The sequence below is a fragment of the Haliotis cracherodii genome, unplaced genomic scaffold (assembly GCF_022045235.1).
Source record: "Haliotis cracherodii isolate W230 unplaced genomic scaffold, xgHalCrac1.p SCAF_4, whole genome shotgun sequence".
Taxonomy (NCBI): Eukaryota; Metazoa; Mollusca; class Gastropoda; order Lepetellida; family Haliotidae; genus Haliotis; species Haliotis cracherodii.
In genome coordinates, this window is record NW_027266297.1 from 64,552,948 (window position 1) to 64,577,053 (window position 24,106).

The 24,106-nt window shown below is 41.3% G+C and overlaps 1 protein-coding gene across 1 annotated transcript in view; it reads right to left on the minus strand.

Moving 5' to 3' along the window:
* Positions 1-24,106, minus strand: part of LOC139478209 (zinc finger protein GLIS3-like) — a 90,611-nt gene that overhangs the window by 15,950 nt on the left and 50,555 nt on the right. Inside the window, exons 3-5 of the mRNA XM_071260588.1 lie at positions 18,846-20,500; positions 11,095-11,256; positions 6,267-6,383 (exon numbers count right to left, since the gene is read on the minus strand). Coding sequence (XP_071116689.1) covers positions 6,267-6,383; positions 11,095-11,256; positions 18,846-20,500 — 1,934 coding nt within the window. The remainder of the gene's footprint in view (positions 1-6,266; positions 6,384-11,094; positions 11,257-18,845; positions 20,501-24,106) is intronic.

Genomic DNA, 24,106 nt, shown 5'->3' on the forward strand with positions numbered 1-24,106 from the left:
GCAACATGATGTCACACTGCTGTGGGCCATGTTACAAACAATCAAAATAATTGGCATGAATTAACCAATCAGCATGAAGCAACTTCATGTATTACATATTTCAGTGACACTTGCCAAAATTATACCACATATACACCAGTTGGCAAGGCTGTAGTTAACTTTTTTTGACAGGGGGGGGCAAATATTTGTACAAGTATCACTTGTCCCCAACTTGTATTTTCATGATTCAAATAAAACTGCTGTTTTCTATAAAAATCTAGGAGGGGCAACTGCCCCCCGGCTGGCTACGGCACTGGTTGGTAATATTCCTGAATCTAATTTTAACTTTTAGTCATATGTTTGTCATGACTGGTTTTTAAGTCATTGTTATTCCGTAACCTTTGTTTCACTACAGTACTAGTGAAGAGCTACTTGTTTGTCTTGCCAGTTACATATCTAAGTAATATCATATCCTTGATAGAACATCAGGCTTTATATACACGTCTACTAGTTCAACAGAACTAAAAACATCCCAATCAACAAAACAGATTCCAAAGATAACATTCAAGACACACACTGATTTTATCAACATTAAAAAAACAAATAAAGGAAGAAAAGGATAATAAAAAAATGAAGTATCAAGAAAACATACCACTATAAAATAGATAATTTAACAGCCAAGCCACTTGGCTACCAAACATGCATTTATTAGCCTGCTAGACTTTCCTTATTCAGCATTCAATCAGGTTGTTTGAGTTGAGAAAACACCCTTGGTATGGATGAAAACATGTACAAGTGTAGAAAAACATGGGAGAAAGGCTCCATGTTGGGTAGGTGGCACCTAGGTTAGCCTAAACAACCTCATTAATTCATAATTCCCCTCCTATTGACTATTGCCGTCTTTGATTCCTAGCACAGCGTGAAACCCTACTCTCCCTAGTGTCCCCAACTCAAGCACCTGTAAGTGAAGATTTCAACCTGAGATAGCCCGGCCATTTCTCCTCCTGCATGTGTGAATACTAACATGAGCTAGGCAGTCGTGTGTATTACTGAACTGACAGAGGTGTCCGTCATGACATTCACAAACGAAGCAAAATACACTCTCTCTTCTGGGACATACATTTGCTCTCTCCAATTAAACAATCAGAACAAGTTTCCATTTACACCCCCTTCAGAAGTTGACCGCCTCCGTGGTCTAGTGGTAGAGCGTCCGCCCTGAGAGCGGAAGGTCTGAAGTTCGATCCCCGACTGCGTCATACCAAAAGACGTTAAAAGATGGTACTTGTTGTTAACCTGTCTGGCGCTCGGCATTAAGGGGCTAAGACAAGGACTGGTCGGCTCGGAGTCAGTATACTGTGTCTGAGTGGGGTATTCATGTTAAACTGCGGCATGGTATCTCAGTGAGCTAGCACTATAAATCGGCATCAGTCCGGACTAGTACAAGCAGCCACACACACACACACACGTGCATGCAAGTCGCTATATAAGTGCAATAATCTTGGACGCGACGTTAAACCCCATTTCACCTCACCTCACCTCACCCTTCGGAAGTTCCATGGAGAATAGGTCCACAACACTCCATGCTTGAGTAAGAGCTGAGGATGATGATCAGATGGTGACAGCGTATGACCGTGTATGACCATGCTGACCGTACGTCATCATACCCTGATTGTGTGGAGCATTGCTCACTCTGCCAACCACGTTATTTTCCATGCAATCAATAATAAAACACCAACGCCAGAGAATAACCAGTCTCGATTTTCCGACGCACAGATTCCATTGGGTGCAAAATGCAAAATAGCGGTGAAAATTATAGGAATGGATCACGGAAAATCAGTGATGACTTCAGGTGTTTAAAGACATCCATTTAATGATTTAGATAAAAGCTGCTTTTTCAATAGGAGTATTGCAATCTTCTGATTGTCAGAACTAGTAGATATATGTACTTTGGATATAAGTCTTAAAAATAATAATATAACGCATATAAAGAATAAAATTGCTTTTGAAATTATCTTTGAGAACTGATAACTCCAAATTGTTATATAAACTGAGAAGTTGGCATCTCACCACAGCAGCTCTGCCACTGGCAAAGGTATATTCTTGACAACTTAAACCAGTGTTTTAAGGAACACATAAAATGTTTGAAGACTACGTGACAATAAAGTTGATTTCTCTTTGATATTTTCATAAATGTCACCTTGAATAGAACCTAGACACACATATATCTCTTAAAAGTTCAACAATGGTTACATACAATACCACATCTAAAAGTGATTACATTCAACCATTGTATCTTTTGAAGTTCTGTCAGTTGTAATCATACTGGTGCCAGTATGGCTCTGTCCAGGTCATAAATCTTATATCACCAAAGCAAGTCCTAGTGGATGACGGAGCAAGACACACTTGTGCAATGACTCATACTATAAGCCCTCTCAAGTTCCGTAGCATCAAGATATTTGACAGAGGGTAAACACGGTTAAGCTCACTAGAACAGCACAATGCTGTACATAACACTACCTGTAATACCCATATAACTATTTATTACATATTAAGTAGTTGTTCTACAGGTGGTACGTGTCAGAGCTGTCTTCTTGTCAACTCTACCATGGTATGCTGACCCAAGAGCCAACTCTACCCCTGGTTGCTGATCCAACAATAAAACCTATTCCCGTTGGCTGATCCAAACGTAAAACCTACCCCTGTTGTCACATTCCATTAGAACCTAACCTAAACTTACAGGTCGGTCCAATAGCCAAACCAATCCCTACTGGCTGATCCAAGAGCCAAACCAATTTCATTGTCCAACCAAAAGTCAATTCTACCTATGTTGGCTGATTCAGAAGCTAAACCAATCCCTATTGGTCACTCCAAGAGCCAAACCAATCCCTATTGGTCACTCCAATAGCCAAACCAATCCCTATTGGTCACTTCAAGAGCCAAACCAATCCCTATTGGTCACTCCAAGAGCCAAACCAATCCCTATTGGTCACTCCAAGAGTCAAACCAATCCCTATTGGTCACTCCAAGAGCCAAACCAATCCCTATTGGTCACTTCAAGAGCCAAACCAATCCCTATTGGTCACTCCAAGAGTCAAACCAATCCCTATTGGTCACTTCAAGAGCCAAACCAATCCCTATTGGTCACTCAAAGAGCCAACCAACCCATACTGGCCAATCCAAGAGCCTGACCAATCCCTATTGGCCAATCCAAGAGCCAAACCAATCCCTACAGACCAATCCAAGAGACAAAGAGATCCCTACTGGCCAAGACAAGAGCCAGACCATTCCCTACATACCATTCCAAGAGACAAAGAGATCCCTATCACCCAATACAAGAGCCAGACCAATCCCTACAGACCAATACAAGAGCCAGACCAATCCCTACAGACCAATCCAAGAGCCAGACCAATCCCTATCGTCCAATACAAGAGCCAGACCAATCCCTACAGACCAATCCAAGAGCCAGACCAATCCCTATCGTCCAATACAAGAGCCAGACCAATCCAAGAGCCAGACCAATCCCTATCGTCCAATACAAGAGCCAGACCAATCCCTACAGACCAATCCAAGAGCCAAACCAATCCCTATCGTCAAATACAAGAGCCAAACAAATCCTTGCTGGACAATACAAGAACCAAAGATTGGCTCTGGACCAATGAAATAATCCCTACCGTCTGATCCTACATCCAAATCTAAGCTGTTAATCAAGATGCAGACTGATGACTAACTGTCCCCAGAATGACACACATTACATAGGACAAAACCTCTGCTGGCTGATCTAAGACAAAGCCTACACAACAATTTCCCTATCTGTGCCACATCTAGGATTGATAGCCACAGATTACTTCTGGACTAAAATAGAAAAGCTGAGATTACCTAGAGTCCCATTTTCGTCTGGTTGTAAATATCCACAAATCTTTCCATATTGCAAGATAATACATTGGATACAAATATTGGACAATATATTCGTGTTTGGCATTAAGTCAAGTGAACAATTGAACTTTCGTGCAGCACGTATGCGCCCCACATTTCAAGGTTCACCATGTTGAAGCATTTCAGCAAACATCAATGGTTGACAGACTTCCAACAGGCTTCTGTGGACATTTTCATTGGGCTCTAACATAACTTTTCAGAACTTAGCAAAGACTGGCAACTTTCACTTCCATTCTCTGCATCCCACTTGTGACCAATGAAATAATCATTACAAAGTAATTATGTGTAAGCACAAACATCTTAATGATTTACAAGCATCTAAATAGAAGTACCATATACACCTGGATAAAAGAACACTGAACACATGCTGACTGCATGACAGAGCAGAACATATTGGTTAGAAAGAAGGTGAGAACAGACTCCTAGCTGTCATGTTCGAACAGGGAACGTCTATTGGGTCAATCCCTCGTGAAAATGTCACTTGGATCCCAGTGGGATGTCAAAATCCCGATGGCATTACTTCATCCTAGTGGGATATGGTATTTGCCAGTTGGGATCCCATCTCACTGGCATTACTTGTGTGTGGGATCCTACAGGGATGTAATTTCGTTTTTATATTATTATTCTTTAAATTGTTTGGTGCAATTTCTTAGAAGTTGATGAATGACAAAGTAGACTCAGTTTTTTTACACAACTTCATTAATATACTTTAATAGCGACGTTTCAGGATAGATGCTTACTTATACCATTGCTAAGCAAAACTAAAGAAACATTGCTATAAAAGTATATTTATGAAGTTGAAGTTGATGTCTACCTTTTCATTCCTTAGTCTACTTCAGCTTATAACTCTACAGTAGGATAATGACACAAAGATAAACATTTCTTTGTCGGAACTAAACTCATTGGTCTTTCGGAATTTTTAGCATATTTAACAAGACGTCTCTAACCTACCACTGAATAATATGAAAATACCCATTAATTTTGAAATTAGAGTAACCTCCCCCTTTAAAATGGATGCCATCTAGTTATCGATAGTCCAGTTAGGCAATTGTGGACATTTGTTGTGTACATTTGTCCTAGTCGACTTGCCTCTGGAGGAGAAAAATAGATTTCAGTTCTTGAGCTGACCTGGTCTAGGTAATTGCAGTGTTTTTAAAGTTTTTGTGGATTCTATGACTAACATAGTCAACAGAAATGGTCACGACCTTGAGATCAGTCAGTTCACCTCATGAGACATCTGATAGTCTCTCTATGTACAATGTTGATAGTGCTCCTGAAAAGTACTATTTTTATGTATGTTTATCTGTATGTGTGATACAGTTTGTAAAGGCATGTTAATTTGTTTCTTGAATATTTCACACAAAACAAAAGCAGATTAATTCATGTACCCAATCTCTTGAAAAAAAATAATTTTACTGACTGGTTATCTGAAAACTAAGTTACACTTAATGCTTTTAGTGATTCCTAAATTTATAAAAAAAAAATAAACAGGGATGTGTGGAATCACACTGGGATGGGCATGGGATCCCAACCAAAAATCCCAATGGAATCCCAGTCATACGTGTACGTCTATGGGCTAAGTGCACACTTTCTGAGTAATAAGTGTGTCTGTGGGCTATCTAAAAATTTTCAATGACAAAGAATGCCTGAGAAAATCTCTCAATGACAAAGAATACTGGTAAGGCTTAAAAAAATAAAAGAATTGGTTCTCAGGCAATGACTTTGAAAATATAGAGTGGGCGGACGGTGTTTTTTTCTTTTTGCGCTTGTTCAAACTAGTATGTTACCAAATAAACAGCTGTGTACTATCAACCTGGGAAAGAGCCTCCCGAAATAAACATTACTATTTCCATAACACGAGATGCGCAGTAAAGCAAGTTCTCAAAATTAGAATTTGGGCGGCTCTTATTAGAATATCATTTTGGTGGAAAAAAAGATAAAATTGGATAAAAAAAGGTGGAGTTGAAAGATAAATTTCGTGGTTTATGCTCACAGCATGAAATGTTTATATACGACAGATATATTTTTCCAGAATTTAATTTCCTATTATTAAGGGTGCATATAACATACATATTATACACGAATAAATGAGTCTTGTGTACATTAATCAATCGGAAGGGTGCTGATTGGGATTGTTCACTAGCCAATACATTAGCAAACATCGCAGTGGGCGCTTCTTAAAGCGAGGTGCTTATTACGTCGAATACAGTATTAGGTTTTTTATATCTTTTTTAAAATGGAAATTAAAAACGAAACATATGGCAGACTTTATGATGATGCGCGCGGTGCCTGAGAACCAAGACTATTTTCTTTTATAGCCTAGGTGAGAACATTGACCAAGGGAATGAGTTTACCTTCTTCTTCTGCTGCTGTTGCTGGTCCTTTTGACTGTGATTCTTGACATGTTTGCGGAGCGAGCTGGGGTCCGTGTACCGCTTGTTGCAGGCTGGGTACTGACAGGCGTACGGTTTCTGACAAAAACAAGTATTGCATGCAATAAATCAATTAATTGAACATCTGCAAAAACAAATCATATTTTGAAAATTAATGTAGTGAAGGCTCTATTTTCATATGGTAATATTTTTTTAGGTCATCATCTATTGGCTTATTCTTTACCAACAGCCAATCAACTTGAGTGTTTCTTCACCCCGTCGCTGGAATACTCATAATGGCGAAACTATTAGACTATTGAACAATGTTCAGGTTGTTTTCGTACTATTAGATAGTTTTTGTTGCCATATTTTCTTCAACCTTGTCGAGGTCAATTGTTTTGTCATAACCCTGTAGATTCTGCCGTGCAGTGCTCTTGAAAATGTTCAGATAGAAACAAATCTTTCAATGGCATTTAGAAGTGATTCATGTAAGAGAGAGAATTGAGGGATGTCAACATCTTTATGAAGAACCCCACATTTCTCTCTCTCTCTAGAAACAGTTCACGTGGCTGAAGAAAAACACAACTTATTCCCTGCTTTTTCCGCTCCTGCATCTAGACATTTAAAAAAGAAATGTCCATAAAACAAGTAATAAATGTGGCCTGGTCTTTCTGTGAAAAACTAAATAGTTAAGAATTTTCATTTTCTTTTTGTGACTTACAATATCCTGCTGGTTTGCCTTCATTACTGTTATCTAATAATGAAGACTACTGCTTTTAGCCTCAGCTTATTCCAATATGTGTGAGATCTATATCCCACTGGCACTTGTCAACACCTTCATATAACTGAAACATCTACCTATATACTTTTTAAAGTGGTGTCAAACCCAGCTGTCAGATTGGGAACAGTGAATACAAGCAAAAACAAATACTGTTCCGAACATAGATTTCAAAATAAAAAATGATTCATATTCTAATGGTTTTTTTAAAACTGCATTTGAATTAGACAAGGAGTACTAAGGATAACTTCTTTACTATACATAAACAGTTTCAGGGCTTCTTGCCCTTCAAACAGTGTATGCATATATCACACAGCTAAATGCCCCTGAACACTACTTGCAATACAAAGTAAACAGCTATAAGTTGTAGCATAATATGTTCCAATATGTACATAATTCTGTAAATATACATACAATGTCATTTACAAAAGTTGTTTTTGCAATGAAGCCTATTTCAGTTACACAGCAAACAGGTGCTTGGAATAACCAATGGCCTAGGTATATAACTATCTACTTGTGTATCTGGAGGTAGCATTGAATTGTAGTCATCAATTACCCACCAACACGACCTTGTTCCGTGAACTGAATCTGTAAGCCGACTCCCAATGAAAACACTGATTTATGTGTTTACAATCCTTCGGCTACATACTCTGCTGAACAAATCTATTAGACATGTATGAATAACTATTTCAGACCCAAAAAAACATACACAAGAAACTACACGTTCAAAGACTTTGTAGTTCGGAAACCCTTACTGAAAACACATGGCAGTTTGCGTCATAGCATAAGTGTCTGAGAGATTTATAGCTCTGTTCTCACATCAAAACTTGTCTGAGTTTAAGTTGAAAACACGAACATGTTTAAGCCTAGCTATCACATGTGATGGGAACTTATTTTGTGACAGATCCAATTCAAAGCCAACTCACTGAAGCATAGCATCTCTGTTTAACCTCTGACCCTTGAGGTCACGTACACAATAAAGTGGCACAAGCTGTGATTACAGAACATGTTCTACCCAGCACTCTTGAAGTGTATACATAGCCATTGCTCCCTGACTTTGTAGTCTTCATCAAAGAGACACATATTCTGAAGACTGCAATCACTGTGCAATCACTGTGTTATCACCGTGAGATCAGCGCCGTTGCATTAACACCAATCCTGTTATATATATGACGGTGTCTGTCATGCCTCTACCCCTCTCTCAATGTTCTGCATGTCAGGAGCTGAACAGAACTGAACACGCTAACACCAACGACCCGCCTCAATACTGAGAGAGTATTGTTTTACGCCGCTTTTAGCAATATCCAGCAATATGACGGCAAGGAACACCACACCCATGTGGAGTGAGTGAGTTTGATTTTACGCCACTTTTAGCAATATTCCAGCAATATCACGGCGGGGGACACCAGAAATGGGCTTCACACATTGTACCCATGTCGGGAATCGAACCCGGGTCTTCAGCGTGACGAGCGAACGCTTTAACCAGAAGGCTACCTGACCGCCCTACACCCATGTGGAGAATCGAACCCAAGTCTTTGGTGTGACGAATGAGTGCTTTAACCACTAGGCTATCCCACCAACCCCTCCTCAATACTGTACAATAGAGGGATATAACATACTACTCAACATTTGATAAGGACCACACCTTTGACTAAAGATGACTATATTAGTCCCTAGCAAAAGTTGAATAGAATGCCCTTGATACACATTCAAATTATCTGGATGGCAATCCAATTTAGAGTTGTAATCAAACATATAATTGTTTCAGCACACAATATTTGCTCTGTTCAGTCAAATCATGGTACATTATGGGGGATTTATTGTGTCATTATTGATTATACACATTCACAGCTGGACCTTTATGTGAGTCAGCTTAACACAGAGGCTAGGGAGATGATAAGTCTGAACCAGACAAACTGGTGGTTGATACTATGAACAACAACCAGGGATGCTTCTAGGTGTTCTCAGAGGCTGATGTTCTCTTAGAGTTGATAGAAATAAGGCCATTCATATTGCATTATATTGCCGCACCACAGAGGGGCATTCTCAAAGCACAAGTTGCAGGACTGGCTGTTATCATTTGCTCTGAAAGTGAGTGAGTGAGTGAGTTGGGTTTAACGCTTCTTTAAACAGTGTTCCAGTTATACCAAGGCGTGTCGGCTTAATGTGGGAGGAAAGCCCGAAGAGATGCAGGTCTCAGACGTTTACCACTTCGGTGAGTTTGTGTCTACATCAAATATCATTAAAAAAAACAAGACAACAAATGTTATCAAAACTAATGACAAGGCTTGGCAAGCATGACTTGTCTTTCATTTTAACAAGGCCTAAAAAGAGTAAACAGCTTTAGATTCAATCTTTAAATACCACTGAATTTAAGAAAATCAGAACTTTCAGAACATTCCCAACTTTGGACAAAATAATGTGTTTGTCCCAAGTTCCTTGAAACAGGCACTTAGTTTGAAATTCAAGATAAATCCCTTCATTACATAAAGTATGTTTTGCTGGCAGCTCCACTTTTTGTATTCGGCCGTCATTGTACCCATCTTATGCATGTCACAGCCAGCTCTATTAAGAAGCACGAGGGTTACTAGGAACCAGGGCCCACTTGCACAAAGCGATCTTAGCGCTAAGATGATCTTAACTCCCATACTTTTACATAGGCTTACAAAAGTCTTAGCACTAAGATCGTTTTGTGCAAGTGGGCCTAGGTGGATAAATCAAGTGTTCACAATCAAGGTCCCTTGCCACACAAACTGTGAACAAATTGTTATTTTGTTTAAAATTGGATTTTTTTTAAATAAAGCAAGCTCCCACACAAAGTGCTGGACCTTCATTATATTCTCATATTATAGCACAGAGAAAAGAGTATGGCAGTTGGGAGCTTTGTTGCAGTATCTGACAGGTAAAACATGCTGTTTGATTGGCTCTTGTCGTTTATATACAATCTTACTATTGGCTTACATCCAACATAAGGGGCGGTAGGGTAGCCTTATGGCTAAAGCGTTGGCTTGTCACATTAAAGACCAGGGTTCGATTCACCACGTGAGTACAATATGTGAATCCCATTTTCCGTTGTCCTCTGTCGTGATATTGCTGGAATATTGCTAAAAGTGCCGTAAAACCATACTCACTCACTCACTCACTACACCAACATGAGCAAAGCTTTCTATCAACAACACAGCAGTAGTGTCAACCATAGACTTGTACAAGTCTCTAAGGTATAACAAGAAAGAAGTGAGCAAAGCTCACATATCCCCGTTATCCCCGCTGATCAACAACAAATAGTAAATAGTTTGTTAATTAATGAAATATACCTGTTGCTTTAAGTCAGAGGAACTGCCCTTTCCTTTGTAACCCCATGAGGATGCATTATGTTTGAAATGAACACATGTTTTTCCAAATATATTTCAATCTAGTGTGGGATAATCAATGCTTAGCACAACATACATTCTTGATGTTTCTTAATGGGTACATGGAAACCGCAAAAATTAAAAAGTTCAGAATCTTCAAACTAGCAAAAGGCACAAGTACTCATTGTGGTAAATGTGTGTAGCAAGTTTGGTGAGGCTAGGGTGCATGGTTAAAAAGTTATGGGCCGTACAAAAGCTCATACAAAAGCTCGGATGGAAGGACGGACAGACGGAATGCTATATACCCCTGATTTACTTCGCAAACGGGGGTATAATTATTAGTTTAAATCATATTTTCTAGAATATGTAAACAAGTTGTCCCTATGAGAGACTGGAGTCCTTAGGAGAACTGTCCACATATCTAGACTTGCAAATGAGGACAGAATTACTACACATCCATGGACTTTTCTTTAAGTACAGCCTTATCACTACAACAACAGGAATTGGGAACTCTTTCATTCCAATTTGAAAATTTTGCCTGACATTTCCTGCCAAATTATGTTAATAAAGCAGGTCTAGATACATGCCTGGTGCTCATTCCACAAAGTGATCGTAGCACTTAGACGATCATAAATCCAATACTTTAACATTTATGCAGGAAAAGGCTCCTGCCAGCACCTACCGTGTCAAGATGTGTACGCTGATGTTTGGCTCGGTCGGAGGAGTTGCTGAAGGCCTTCGTACAGCCGGAGTGTTGGCAGAGGTATGGACGTTCCCCTGTGTGCGATCTCAGATGTATCTTCAAGTTCTCGAGGCGAGAGAATGCTTTGTTACAGCCCTCGAACTGAAAAAATGAAAACAGTTTGTCAGAAGTCCTCAAATCATAACATTAAAGTAATTGTTCTAGGCCTCATAAGTAATGGTGAATTATTAAGTTTTAAAAGAGAATGTCTTGATACAACCCTCAGACTGATCTGTGTATAGTTCCCACATCTTCCCAAGGCAAGGGAGTTATCTGACTGTAAAAGTTAAGTTTCCACCCTTGCTGAACTAGGCTGGAATTAAGGAGTTATATTTTGTCTGGACTAGCAAGTCTATGCATAGTCCAATCAAAATCGCATAACAAAATCGACATCAGGTGGTGGTGCTACGATTGAGCCAAGACATTCCAGCCTAGAAGTGCAAGGGTGGAAACGGGACTTTTATAGTTAACTCCCTTGCCTCAGGAAGATGAAATTACCAGTATTCTATTGCTTGTCATAAGAGGCAACAAAGAATGCGATCCTAGTTTTCTATTTCTATTGCAACAAATTTGGATTGGAATATTGCTGACTATGGCTTAAACAAAACAAAAATCTTGTGATAGCACAGACAATCTGTAGACAGAGACTATCCCTGTCTGGTTTCAATAAGCTCTTCAGGGAATGTATGAACAATCGTGACAATAGCACAAAAACTCAACACAACAACCCGTTAAAAAACCATGAAACTCTTCATGTCAAAAGCAAACTTGCATCACTGTGGCTGCATCTTCAGGGAGTGTTTGAACAATAACACAAGCAAACAACACAAACAGGTCTCTATTTATAAAACAAGCGACTCGGACTTCAAAAGGACACTTTTGTGGCATCATCCTTCCTAATGTCATTTCATCTATCACGCTATCTTACAGCAATAAACGCACACATGGCAGAATAATAGCTCTTGAACAGGAATATTCAATATAGGGCTCTGTGTCAAAATAAATCGCGCATTGATTTTTGAAGCATGGTCAAGTAATTATCAAGAAAGAATTATCAATAATGTTGCCATGGTACATTTCATTTCACACTTGAAGCTCTGTAACATATCTGAACAATGCAGTTTCTTAGGAGATATCAAACTGTAACAAATTGCAATGAGTGTTTGATTGAAACACCTTGACCTATACACAGTGGAATCTTTGATCCATGTGATTAAGAAACAAAAGACCAATTGTGACATAATTCCTGTTCACATAAATCAAATGATTCATAGCGGCTTGCTTTGAACGTGAAAAGATTTAAATAAATAACACAATTTCACTCTTGAACAAAGCTTCTGTAAAGCTGGATCTCTTGACATAGCATATGAGCTGAAATGCTTCAAACTCATGTTTAAATAATTGAAAACCTTAAATTGCTTTACAATATCTTAATCACCATTACACAGATCAATAAGGCCCCGCTATCGGTAAAGCAAAGTAATCATGACTGGGTAATGACCTGGTACAAGATAAATCAATGAATTTAAATAACCATTACTGTCAACGTATTTGCCTACGACAAACAATAAACTCCACGACTGTTTTCTGCAGACATTCAGCAGCAGTCCAACCATCAGTCACTGCCAATACCTGGCCACAGTTCTCGGAGAAAACAACGAATGAATACCCGCTTATAACAAAAACAAAATATAACGAGCTGCAAGAGACCACTTTTCAGATGCCACGATCGTTCTTTAACCTCGATTTAAAGGCCTTTGCAAGGCTACATAGACAAACAACCAACCCATAAGTAAGAAATGTCGACACCTATTGTGTTGCTCAGCCCATGAATATTTTGTTAAGTTTGCTTATGGAATGCCCACGTGGAAATACAATATACCTTATTTGAACAGGTGCAATTAAAGCACCATACTTGCTCATGCTTTCCTGTCCTCGTCTTATGGGTAAACAAAAACATTCTCACAAAACCTCGCCATCCAGTGTGATAATGGAAAACCTACCCAGTAAACGTAGGATAGTTTTGTTCCTGGAACATTCCTTACAACCAAACCATGCAATCACTAGATAGTTTTGATGTGGGGGAAATACCTGATTCATGTTTTCATTGCCCTTGTCTGCTGACTTTCCACTCCATGAGAAATTTCATTGTGAAAGATACATTGTTGACAAGGTTAAAGAAAACACTGACACCTATGTTTTGACTAATGAGTGAGTGAGACGGGTTCCACGCAGCTAGTATTATATCAGACCTATCCAGAAATAGCTACTTGAGTGGAAACTGTGCCAGTAATACAATCCATCTAGACTGTAGCGAGCTGGAAGCACTGTTTAAGCATCGAGACGTTCAAAATAATTACTCATATTCGTACAGTTATCATTAGGTTTTAAATGGATAAGTCAACCTCTATTAATTTTCGAAATCATTGTTGGCTAGTGAGCCTACTGTGAGACAATACTGTTGTAGAATTCTGGCCAAAAAGCACTCTGTCACTGTCCCAAATACAAGTTTAAAAACAAAGCCCAGTTTCAGTAGATTTCCCATACTGCATCTCTCCCAGAATGACCTGCTGGGTGAAATTAAGCCTAGAACAGAGGAACCAGTGGATGACACTGTTCGACCTCATCCATGCCATCAAGTCTGGCACAGAGGAACCAGTGGATGACACTGTTCGACCTCATCCATGCCATCAAGCCTGGCACAGAGGAACCAGTGGATGACACTGTTCGACCTCATCCATGCCATCAAGCCTGGCACAGAGGAACCAGGGGATGACACTGTGTGACCTCATCCATGCCACCAAGTCTGGCACAGAGAAACCAGTGGATGACACTGTTCGACCTCATCCATGCCATCAAGTCTGGCACAGAGGAACCAGTGGATGACACTGTGAGACCCCATCCATGCCATCAAGCATGGCACAGAGGAACCAGTGGATGACACTGTGAGACCCCATCCATTCCATCAAGTCTGGCACAGAGGAACCAGTGGATGACACTGTGAGACCCCATCCATGCCATCAAGTCTGGCACAGAGGAACCAGTGGATGACACTGTTCGACCTCATCCATGCCATCAAGTCTGGCACAGAGGAACCAGTGGATGACACTGTTCGACCTCATCCATGCCATCAAGCCTGGCACAGAGGAACCAGTGGATGACACTGTTCGACCTCATCCATGCCATCAAGCATGGCACAGAGGAACCAGTGGATGACACTGTTCGACCTCATCCATGCCATCAAGCCTGGCACAGAGGAACCAGGGGATGACACTGTGTGACCTCATCCATGCCACCAAGTCTGGCACAGAGAAACCAGTGGATGACACTGTTCGACCTCATCCATGCCATCAAGTCTGGCACAGAGGAACCAGTGGATGACACTGTGAGACCCCATCCATGCCATCAAGCATGGCACAGAGGAACCAGTGGATGACACTGTGAGACCCCATCCATTCCATCAAGTCTGGCACAGAGGAACCAGTGGATGACACTGTGAGACCCCATCCATGCCATCAAGTCTGGCACAGAGAAACCAGTGGATGACACTGTGAGACCTCATCCATGCCATCAAGTCTGGCACAGAGGAACCAGTGGATGACACTGTTCGACCTCATCCATGCCATCAAGCCTGGCACAGAGAAACCAGTGGATGACACTGTTCGACCTCATCCATGCCATCAAGCATGGCACAGAGGAACCAGTGGATGACACTGTGAGACCCCATCCATTCCATCAAGTCTGGCACAGAGGAACCAGTGGATGACACTGTGAGACCCCATCCATGCCATCAAGTCTGGCACAGAGAAACCAGTGGATGACACTGTTCGACCTCATCCATGCCATCAAGTCTGGCACAGAGAAACCAGTGGATGACACTGTGAGACCCCATCCATGCCATCAAGTCTGGCACAGAGAAACCAGTGGATGACACTGTGAGACCTCATCCATGCCATCAAGTCTGGCACAGAGGAACCAGTGGATGACACTGTGAGACCCCATCCATGCCATCAAGCATGGCACAGAGGAACCAGTGGATGACACTGTGAGACCCCATCCATGCCATCAAGTCTGGCACAGAGGAACCAGTGGATGACACTGTGAGACCCCATCCATGCCATTAAGTCTGGCACAGAGAAACCAGTGGATGACACTGTGAGACCTCATCCATGCCATCAAGTCTGGCACAGAGGAACCAGTGGATGACACTGTGAGACCCCATCCATGCCATCAAGTCTGGCACAGAGGAACCAGTGGATGACACTGTGAGACCCCATCCATGCCATCAAGCATGGCACAGAGGAACCAGTGGACGACACTGTGAGACCCCATCCATGCCATCAAGCCTCGAACAGGGGAATCAGTGAAGGAACCAGTGGACGACCGCATCCACATTGGCAGACAGTCCTGAATATGCAGTCATGTTCTTCAAACTAAGTGCCTTTGGCAGGCAATTTGGCTAGAAAATCGTTATTTTGCTCAAATTTGTCAGTAAAAAACAAGTCACCTCTACAATGCCATATATTACTATATAAACATAACTTGAGAAATTTGTAATTCCAATTTTGCAATTTTTAGTCACTTGACAGAGACTCTGGGGCAGAATATCGGCCTCTGATCAGGTCTAGATAAATCCCTGCTGAATACCAACAAAATCATACTCACTCTTGGACTTGAGGTGTCAAGGATAATCGCGTACAGAATATTTGTTGATAAGGTATGTCCTGATTTATAATGCCTTATCTCAAAGTCAGTGACCCTCTTGTCCACTGAGCTTAATGACCTCTGTCCAACACGAGGTAAAAACAGAGCAGAGGTGATGACCCAGAAGCCAGTGCATTTGCTTGTCTCTAGAACACTACTTATCTGCTCAACACTTGACTCATTCAGTCAAAGTTGTTTCCATTTGAAACAATATACATGATCCTTAAATTCCATACATACACTTTCTAAATTTTATATATTTCTCTTCAACTTTAAATGCCACACTTGATAATTGCTGATGTAAACTGAAGCAATTTGTACAAGCCAAGCTGCCTGTGAGGTGCTAGAAGTTTAACAGTCATATAAGCATGTCATCCAACAGGATATATTAACAGAACTAGACCGCCTCCGTGGTCTAGTGGTAGAGCATCCGCCCGGAGAGCGGAAGGTCTGGGGTTCGATCCCCGGCCGCGTCATACCAAAAGACGTTAAAAGATGGTCCTTGTTGTTACCCTGTCTGGGGCTCGGCATTAAGGGGCTAAAGCAAGGACTGGTCGCCTCGGAGTCAGTATACTGCGTCTGAGTGGGGTATTCATGTTAAACTGCGGCATGGTATCTCAGTGAGCTAGCACTATAAATTGGCATCAGTCCGGACTAGTACAAGCAGCCACACACACACACACACGTGCATGCACGTCGCTATATAAGTGCAATAATCTTGGACGCGACTTTAAACCCCATTTCACCTCACCATTAACAGAACTGTAGTCTTAAATTGAATAAAACTTTAGTTATTATTAAAAGACTTCAACAGATTGTGTGGGTGTTCACATACTACAGCGTTAGAAATTAGCAATAGTACTATTGTCCATGCCAAACTGACCAATAGTTAAGGTGCCATAAGAACTAGTAGAAATTTGCCCTTTTTAAGGGTTTTGCTATATATGTTATCATTATACGGACTGGTTGACCAGAACCATTAGTTTCTACCTATGTACCATGGACTAACACTGAGACGCTTAATAAACACTTAATATAAATATATGTAATTTCGTCATTTACTCGAGAGTCTCAGAACAACTCTTCTGTAACTTCCTGCTGTGCAATTTTGCTCAAATACCATGAGTCTTTCAGTGCCCTCGGTAAATATTGACAACATTTGTACAGCTTGCACCAGTTACTTTTGTCCCAGTTGGTTTGGAATCACCCAAGCGGGTTCAAGTAAAATATACCGCATTGAAAGGCCACATTGTGGCAGTGCCATCTGGAGGCAAGGGCAGGTAATACATGGACTATGCCATCCTGGCAGTAACGTTGCTGGAGCTGTCACGTCTCATTATAGACATGTACCTGTCAGCAAGGGTGTAAACAGGGGACTGTGCCAGCACAATACACGACAGGGGTAAGGTTTCCCAGGTGTGAAGAGGTGGACTCCGTGACTCAAGGTTCCTTGCTAGTTATGAATGGAGGGACTGTTACAGCCCACATAGAGTGTATTCATCAACACCACAGCACACAACTGTTGACTGTCTGGCAGGACATTCTTCAGCTACCAATCTTTGTCCATGGCAGTTAAATCCCTTGATGACTCATAGGAGTGCTTACTGGTTTCACTGAAGACTCTTAATACTTAAAACTTAACCATCAAAATTAAAGTTTGCTATTTTTAAAATGTTGTCTTAAATGCCTGGCCAGGATTCACAAAACTAAATCATTGTTCAGGAATAAATACTTTTGTCCCTGCTTGAGATTAATACATCTGAAGAGGGAAGTAACAATGCACTCTGATACAAGAATCAAGATAGTAATGAGTGAGTGAGTGAGTATTGTTTTACGCCGCTTTTACCAATATTCCAGCAATATCACAGCTGGGGACACGAGAAATGGGCTTCACACATTGTACCCATGTCAGGAATCGAACCTGTGTCTTCGGCGTGACGAGCAATGCTTTAACCACTAGGCTATCCAACCGCCCTCCAGATAGTAAGGCTGTGATACAATACAGAACAGCTTTACTTTAAGATCTTTTCATTCTACACTGATGCATTACAGCCCTAATTTACAATACCGTATTCGAAGTAATAAGCGCCCAGGGCGCTATCAAAATTAGAAATAGGGGGCTCTTATTAGAATATAATTTTGGTGAAAGAGTTGAAAGATCATAAATTCTGTGCATTTAAGACATGACAGATATATTTTTCCAGAATCTAATTTCCCGTAATTAAGGGTGCATATAACAAATGAGTACGTATTATACATGAATAAATAAGTCTTGTGTACATTAATCAATCGGAAGGGTGCTAATTGGGATTGTTCACTCGCCAATATATTAGCAAATATCACTGTGGGCGCTTATTAGAGCGGGGAACTTATTACATCGAATACGTTGTTTGAAAAGTTCAATATGTATTCGAGCTTTCACAACAATATTACATCCAATCCAAGTCATGACTGCAAAACCAGTAACCCAACATTTCTGTGGACAGTAACCAATCAATCAAGCATGGTCCAGAAGATGTATGTAACACAGCTACTTTAACAATGTTTCAGAAAAACACAACTTTTATGGAGAAACTATTACTTTCATAATAATCCAACATTTGATTCCATTATTCTTAGTTTGATATTATGGGTCAAATGTCCTTAATCCACAAGTAACGTTTGACATTTGTCCCGTAGTACTTGCCAAGCTGTCCAATAGTTAAGGCATCACAAGGACTACTAGAAATTTGCCATTTTTAAGGATTTTGCTATATGTTAACATTAAAAGGACTAGTGGACTAAAAATGTTAAGTTTTTACCGCTGACAAAACCAGTAACCAAACATTTTTGTGAACAGTAACCATGGTAATCAAGCATAGGTCCAATGGATGTATGTAACATAACTGCTTTCATGGAGAAATTATTACTTTTATAATATTCCAAAGTTGGATATAATGGGTCAAAATGCCATAGAGCCACAAGCCTGCCATGCAGTGCCATCTTACCGTGCACTTATTGGGCTTCTCTCCTGAGTGTACTCGCATGTGGATCAGGAGCTTGTACCGGGCATTAAATGGCCGGTATCTCCTCTGACATCCCGCCCAGAAACATGTGAAATCCTCGCCCTTGCGTTGGTCAATATGGGCCTTCTCAATATGGCGCACTAGTTCGTCCTGTTCACTGAATTGTTGGTTACAGTCGATCCAGCGACATACTTGCTGCCGCTCATCGTTTTCTTCGTCATACTCTTCAGACTTGCTTGTCTGACCTTGACCTTGAGATTGTGGATTATGGAGGTACATGTTCTGCTGTGGCTGTTGCTGCTGTTGCTCCACAGCCTGGTCATAAGGAGGTGGTGGTCGGATCGGTACTACATTGTTCATACCAGTGTTCATACCATTGTTCATACCATTGTTCATGGGGTTCATAGTGTTCATTCCATTGTGCATACCACTGTTCATACCATTGTTCAAACCACTACTCATCCCATTGTTCACACCGTTGTTCATCCCACCATTATTCATACCACTATTGGTCATACCATTGTTCATACCGCCATTGTTCAACACACTGTTCATTCCTCCATTGGTCATACCATTGGTCATACCATTGTTCAAACCACCATTCATGCCAGTAGCGATGCTGGTGTCCATGGTGTTGAATGGCTGCCCCTGCTGCATGTGTTGTGAGTTGGCCATGCCCTGCTGCGACTGGATGTTGCTCTGTAGACTCTGATTCGTCTGCATGTTGAACAGAGCACACTGCTCTATGTAGGGAATCTGATCCTGAGGTGCCACATACTGGTTGGTCATCAAGTCGTGGAAGCCATGGCTCTCAGACGGTCCCATACTGAAAAAGTCTGTATTTTCCTGTTTAATTCCATTGGAAACCGAACTCTGAGGTGTGAATCCATGCAGCCTGTTGCCGCTGGACCCTGAGAAAGGGCTGTTCCGGGCATACATGTGGCAAAACGAGCCAGGCATCATACCAGGTTGAGGCGAGACACTTGTTGATGATCCCCGGGAGCCATTCAAGATGGTCACCAAGGATGTAGGCGAAATACGGATGATTTGGTTAAGGTCCAAGCCATCTGAGAAAGATGGTGATATTGAAAGAGCACGTTTCTGTGATGCACGACCATGGATGTTGGCTGAATTACGTGGACTTGTGAACGTTGACAGTGATGGCGACATGTCGACTTGGTATGGGGACAAGTTGCTGCTGTTGCAAGGGTACTGTGAGGTGGCGCTCCCTGGTGGATGATAGTTATCCATGTCGCTCCCTGCCACCGACCCCGTCCCGCTAGCAGACACACTGGGAAGGGTCTTGTAATGGCACCAGTCCTGTTGTTTGGGGAGCGGCTCCAGAAACACATGTTTATCGCCATTGTTACTGAACCCGCCTGGCGTGGACAGTGAGTTCCTGTCATTGGACACAATTGAAAGGGACGGTGTGTTGACGCTGTGGCGCGGACTCATGTTGGATCTGATGCTGGACACCTCGCTTGGCGTAGGCGTGGATGTTTGAAGCTGATGGTTCGGCAGGTTCAAGTTATTACCTCCCTTGTTGAGAGCCGCATGGCGTATATTATGCCCGAAGCTGGGTATGGCTGACCGGCCTGGACCCAGTGGGATGCATTGTGGGCCATACCCAAAAGCATCTGAAACACACAAAAATATCATCAACATTTAGAGAAGAAGATACCTAATATTTCACAAAGTGAGTAAATGTATGGATAATAATCTTGCATTCACTCTGTGGTAGACCAGAGAGTTAAAGTTTGAGTGTGGGAGAAGCATTTGAAACAAAAAATTTCAATACTTGCAAAGAGAATACAAGGGCTTGGACAATTTCAAGTTTACCCCCCGGTACCCAACCCCCTATTACCCAACCCTACGCGGGTACCCGCTGTCGGTCTCAAGAGTTGGGTACAAAATGTCCGATTGGGACTAGTTTGACCGGAGCCCTAGCAAAATGCACTTAGATGCACATATAGAACGATCTGGTCATGCATACACTGAATTCGACTGAAGCCTTATCTTTATTCGAACATATGAAAGTCAGAAGGTATGGGTCTTAAAGAAATGCGAACATTAATGACTTGGAGAGTAGCCATGAAGTTCTAGACAACTTTTGTCATTAAACAATATGTCACGTGACTAACCATGGGTCTGGTTAGTCCTGTGGGAAGTCACCTGAACCGAGTACCCTAGTTACCTGTCCCAGCCCTAGAGAACACCAAGACCAGGCTCTAGGGAGATGGTCCTTTGCATGTGTAGCGGCCATTAAATTTCCGAGTCCCGTGATGAGATTCGAACCACGGACCTTCTGATCCGAGGTCAGACACCTTGTCCAAAGAGGTTAACCCCGTCAGCAAGCTGACAAGGTAAGGATGTCATCTGTGGGATGACTCCACACCCCCTGCAAGCTGACAAGGTAAGGATGTCATTTGTGGGATGACTCCACACCCCCTGCTACATACTCCCCCGTCAACAAAAGGCACGTCCCGGGCGGCATAGTAGGGTACTGAGGCTTATTTTGCTCAAATTTAATATGAACGTGCTCAGCCCCACGTTTGGTGCCAATGTAGCGGCCATAAAATTTCCGGGTCCTGTGATGGGATTCGAACCAGGGACCATCTGATCCAAGGTCGGACGCCTTGTCCACATGACCAAAGACGTAAGGATGTCATCTGTTGGATGACTCCACGACTCCTGCTACACATGGCTTCTATGTAAGAGTGAATTTTATCCTACCCTATTTTTTATCCCGGGGATGAAATTCTCTAGTGTCAAGATGATTCACCCAAGTAAATTTGAACCCATACCAGTGTGTTTAATCCTATCCTATACTATACACTAGAGTAAAACTTCCCCTAGGATAATATTTAGGTAGGATATAATCCTTGCTTACATACACACAGTCGTCATGCACTAAAGCAACCACCATGTTCAGTTACAGACAAATGCACATTCACAGTCAGATTACAAAAAATTCCACATGCCACAAGAGTCTCACAGGTATATCGCCCTAATCACACACTAAATGCATCGTCATTTGAGTTCCCTTTGTCACATACTAGCACACATGTATGCTCTTAAAATTTGGGTAATACATTCAACCTTTCACGATAACTAGTCACAAATCACTCTACACTGGAAGACTGATTGGAAAAAATTGGCAGGTATTACTAGTATCAACACCAATAAACATGATAAACAAACTTTACGTAAATGAGATATGAACATTTGCATTTTAAGCATGTCAATAAAAAGTACACGCTTTAAAAACATTTAATCATATTTAGATAATGATGACTCCCTCAAAACAATCCGACCTCATATATCAATCCGATATCAGACATGTCCGTTTTATGAACAGGGGGTTACGTTAGGTATTTTCCAGACATTTTCACATCGAATATCTGTATCGTTTCTCCCAATAACCATTGTCATATCTCTCCCACTTTTTATGCATTCATTCAGCCATTGCATTCATTTGCGTTGCCCAGTTACATCTATGGGGAACAACTTACTAGACACGTCCCTTTCAAATATGATGTTGTCCATTATACGTCATCAAATTGCGAGCGTATGTCCAGCAATGACGTCATGATTGAACAATGTTTTATCATGAAATAAACCACGCATCATTCTTCATTGTTCTTTTCCATTTATTACGTAGCTATCTCATATTATGGTATCAAACATCGTTCAAACAATATTCTTGGTCACTTGTTGATTTCTGAAAATTTCAGTACCACTTTCTTGACATCAATGAAGTCTGCAAGAGTTTAATTCTCAAGGAATGCCCTCTACCACATCTCCAGCTGTAATTTCTTCAGTACTTTTTGTCATTATTGAAGTATTCCATTTGCAAAACAAGTGAAGGGTTGAAAATAATGTGAGTTAGTGTTGGAGAATGTCAGGAAGCCTTTCAACTACCTCCCCTAACTAGAACCTGCAGCATGACTGATGGTTAGGATATCTACAGTGTGGATGCACACCAGTTGCTAATTACAAATAATGTGGAGTTGAGCTCTCTCAGACACTACAATTCAACATGTGTGGCCATAATGTCTGCCGACTTCAATTCCTTGCGTCAAATATTACATTAACACCTGGTTTTACTTCCTAACATCAAACTAAAGATAAAAATGTACCTGCTCCTTGCATTTTTCTTCAAAAGCGAGTTTGAAAGCTTACATGCAAATATTCTTCCTCCAAGAGAGTTGAGCATATCATCATGGTCTAAGTGGTTACATTTTGCAATATTCAGTCTAGTAAACGCAGTTTAATGCCAAGAAATGTCTGGAGAGTCAATAAAATACTACTACATGGATGTCATATCAGATCCTACACAACAAATTTACCAGAATCTCTTTCACATCCATTACCAGAATCTGTCACGTCCATAACCAGAATCTGTCACATCCATAACCAGGATCTGTCACGTCCATTACCAGAATCTGTCACGTCCATATCCAGAATCTATCACATACATAACCAGAATATGTAACGTCCATATCCAGAATCTGTCATGTCCATAGCCAGAATCTGTCACGTCCATTACCAGAATCTGTCACATCCATAACCAGGATCTTTCACGTCCATTACCAGAATCTGTCACATCCATAACCAGAATCTGTCACGTCCATTACCAGAATCTGTCACATCCATAACCAGGATCTGTCACGTCCATTACCAGAATCTGTGACATCCATAACCAGAATCTGTCACAACCAGAATCTGTCATGTCCATTACCAGAATCTGTCACGTCCATTACCAGAATCTGTCACGTCCATTACCAGAATCTGTCACGTCCATTACCAGAATCTGTCATGTCCATTACCAGAATCTGTCACGTCCATTACCAGAATCTGTCACATCCATAACCAGAATCTGTCACAACCAGAATCTGTCATGTCCATTACCAGAATCTGTCACGTCCATAGCCAGAATCTGTCACGTCCATAACCAGAATCTGTCACATCCATAACCAGACTCTGTCACAACCAGAATCTGTCACGTCCATTACCAGAATCTGTCACGTCCATAGCCAGAATCTGTCACGTCCATAACCAGAATCTGTCATAACCAGAATCTGTCATGTCCATTACCAGAATCTGTCACGTCCATAACCAGAATCTGTCACGTCCATAACCAGAATCTGTCACGTCCATTACCAGAATCTGTCACATACATAACCAGAATATGTAACGTCCATTACCAGAATCTGTCACGTCCATTACCAGAATCTGTCACG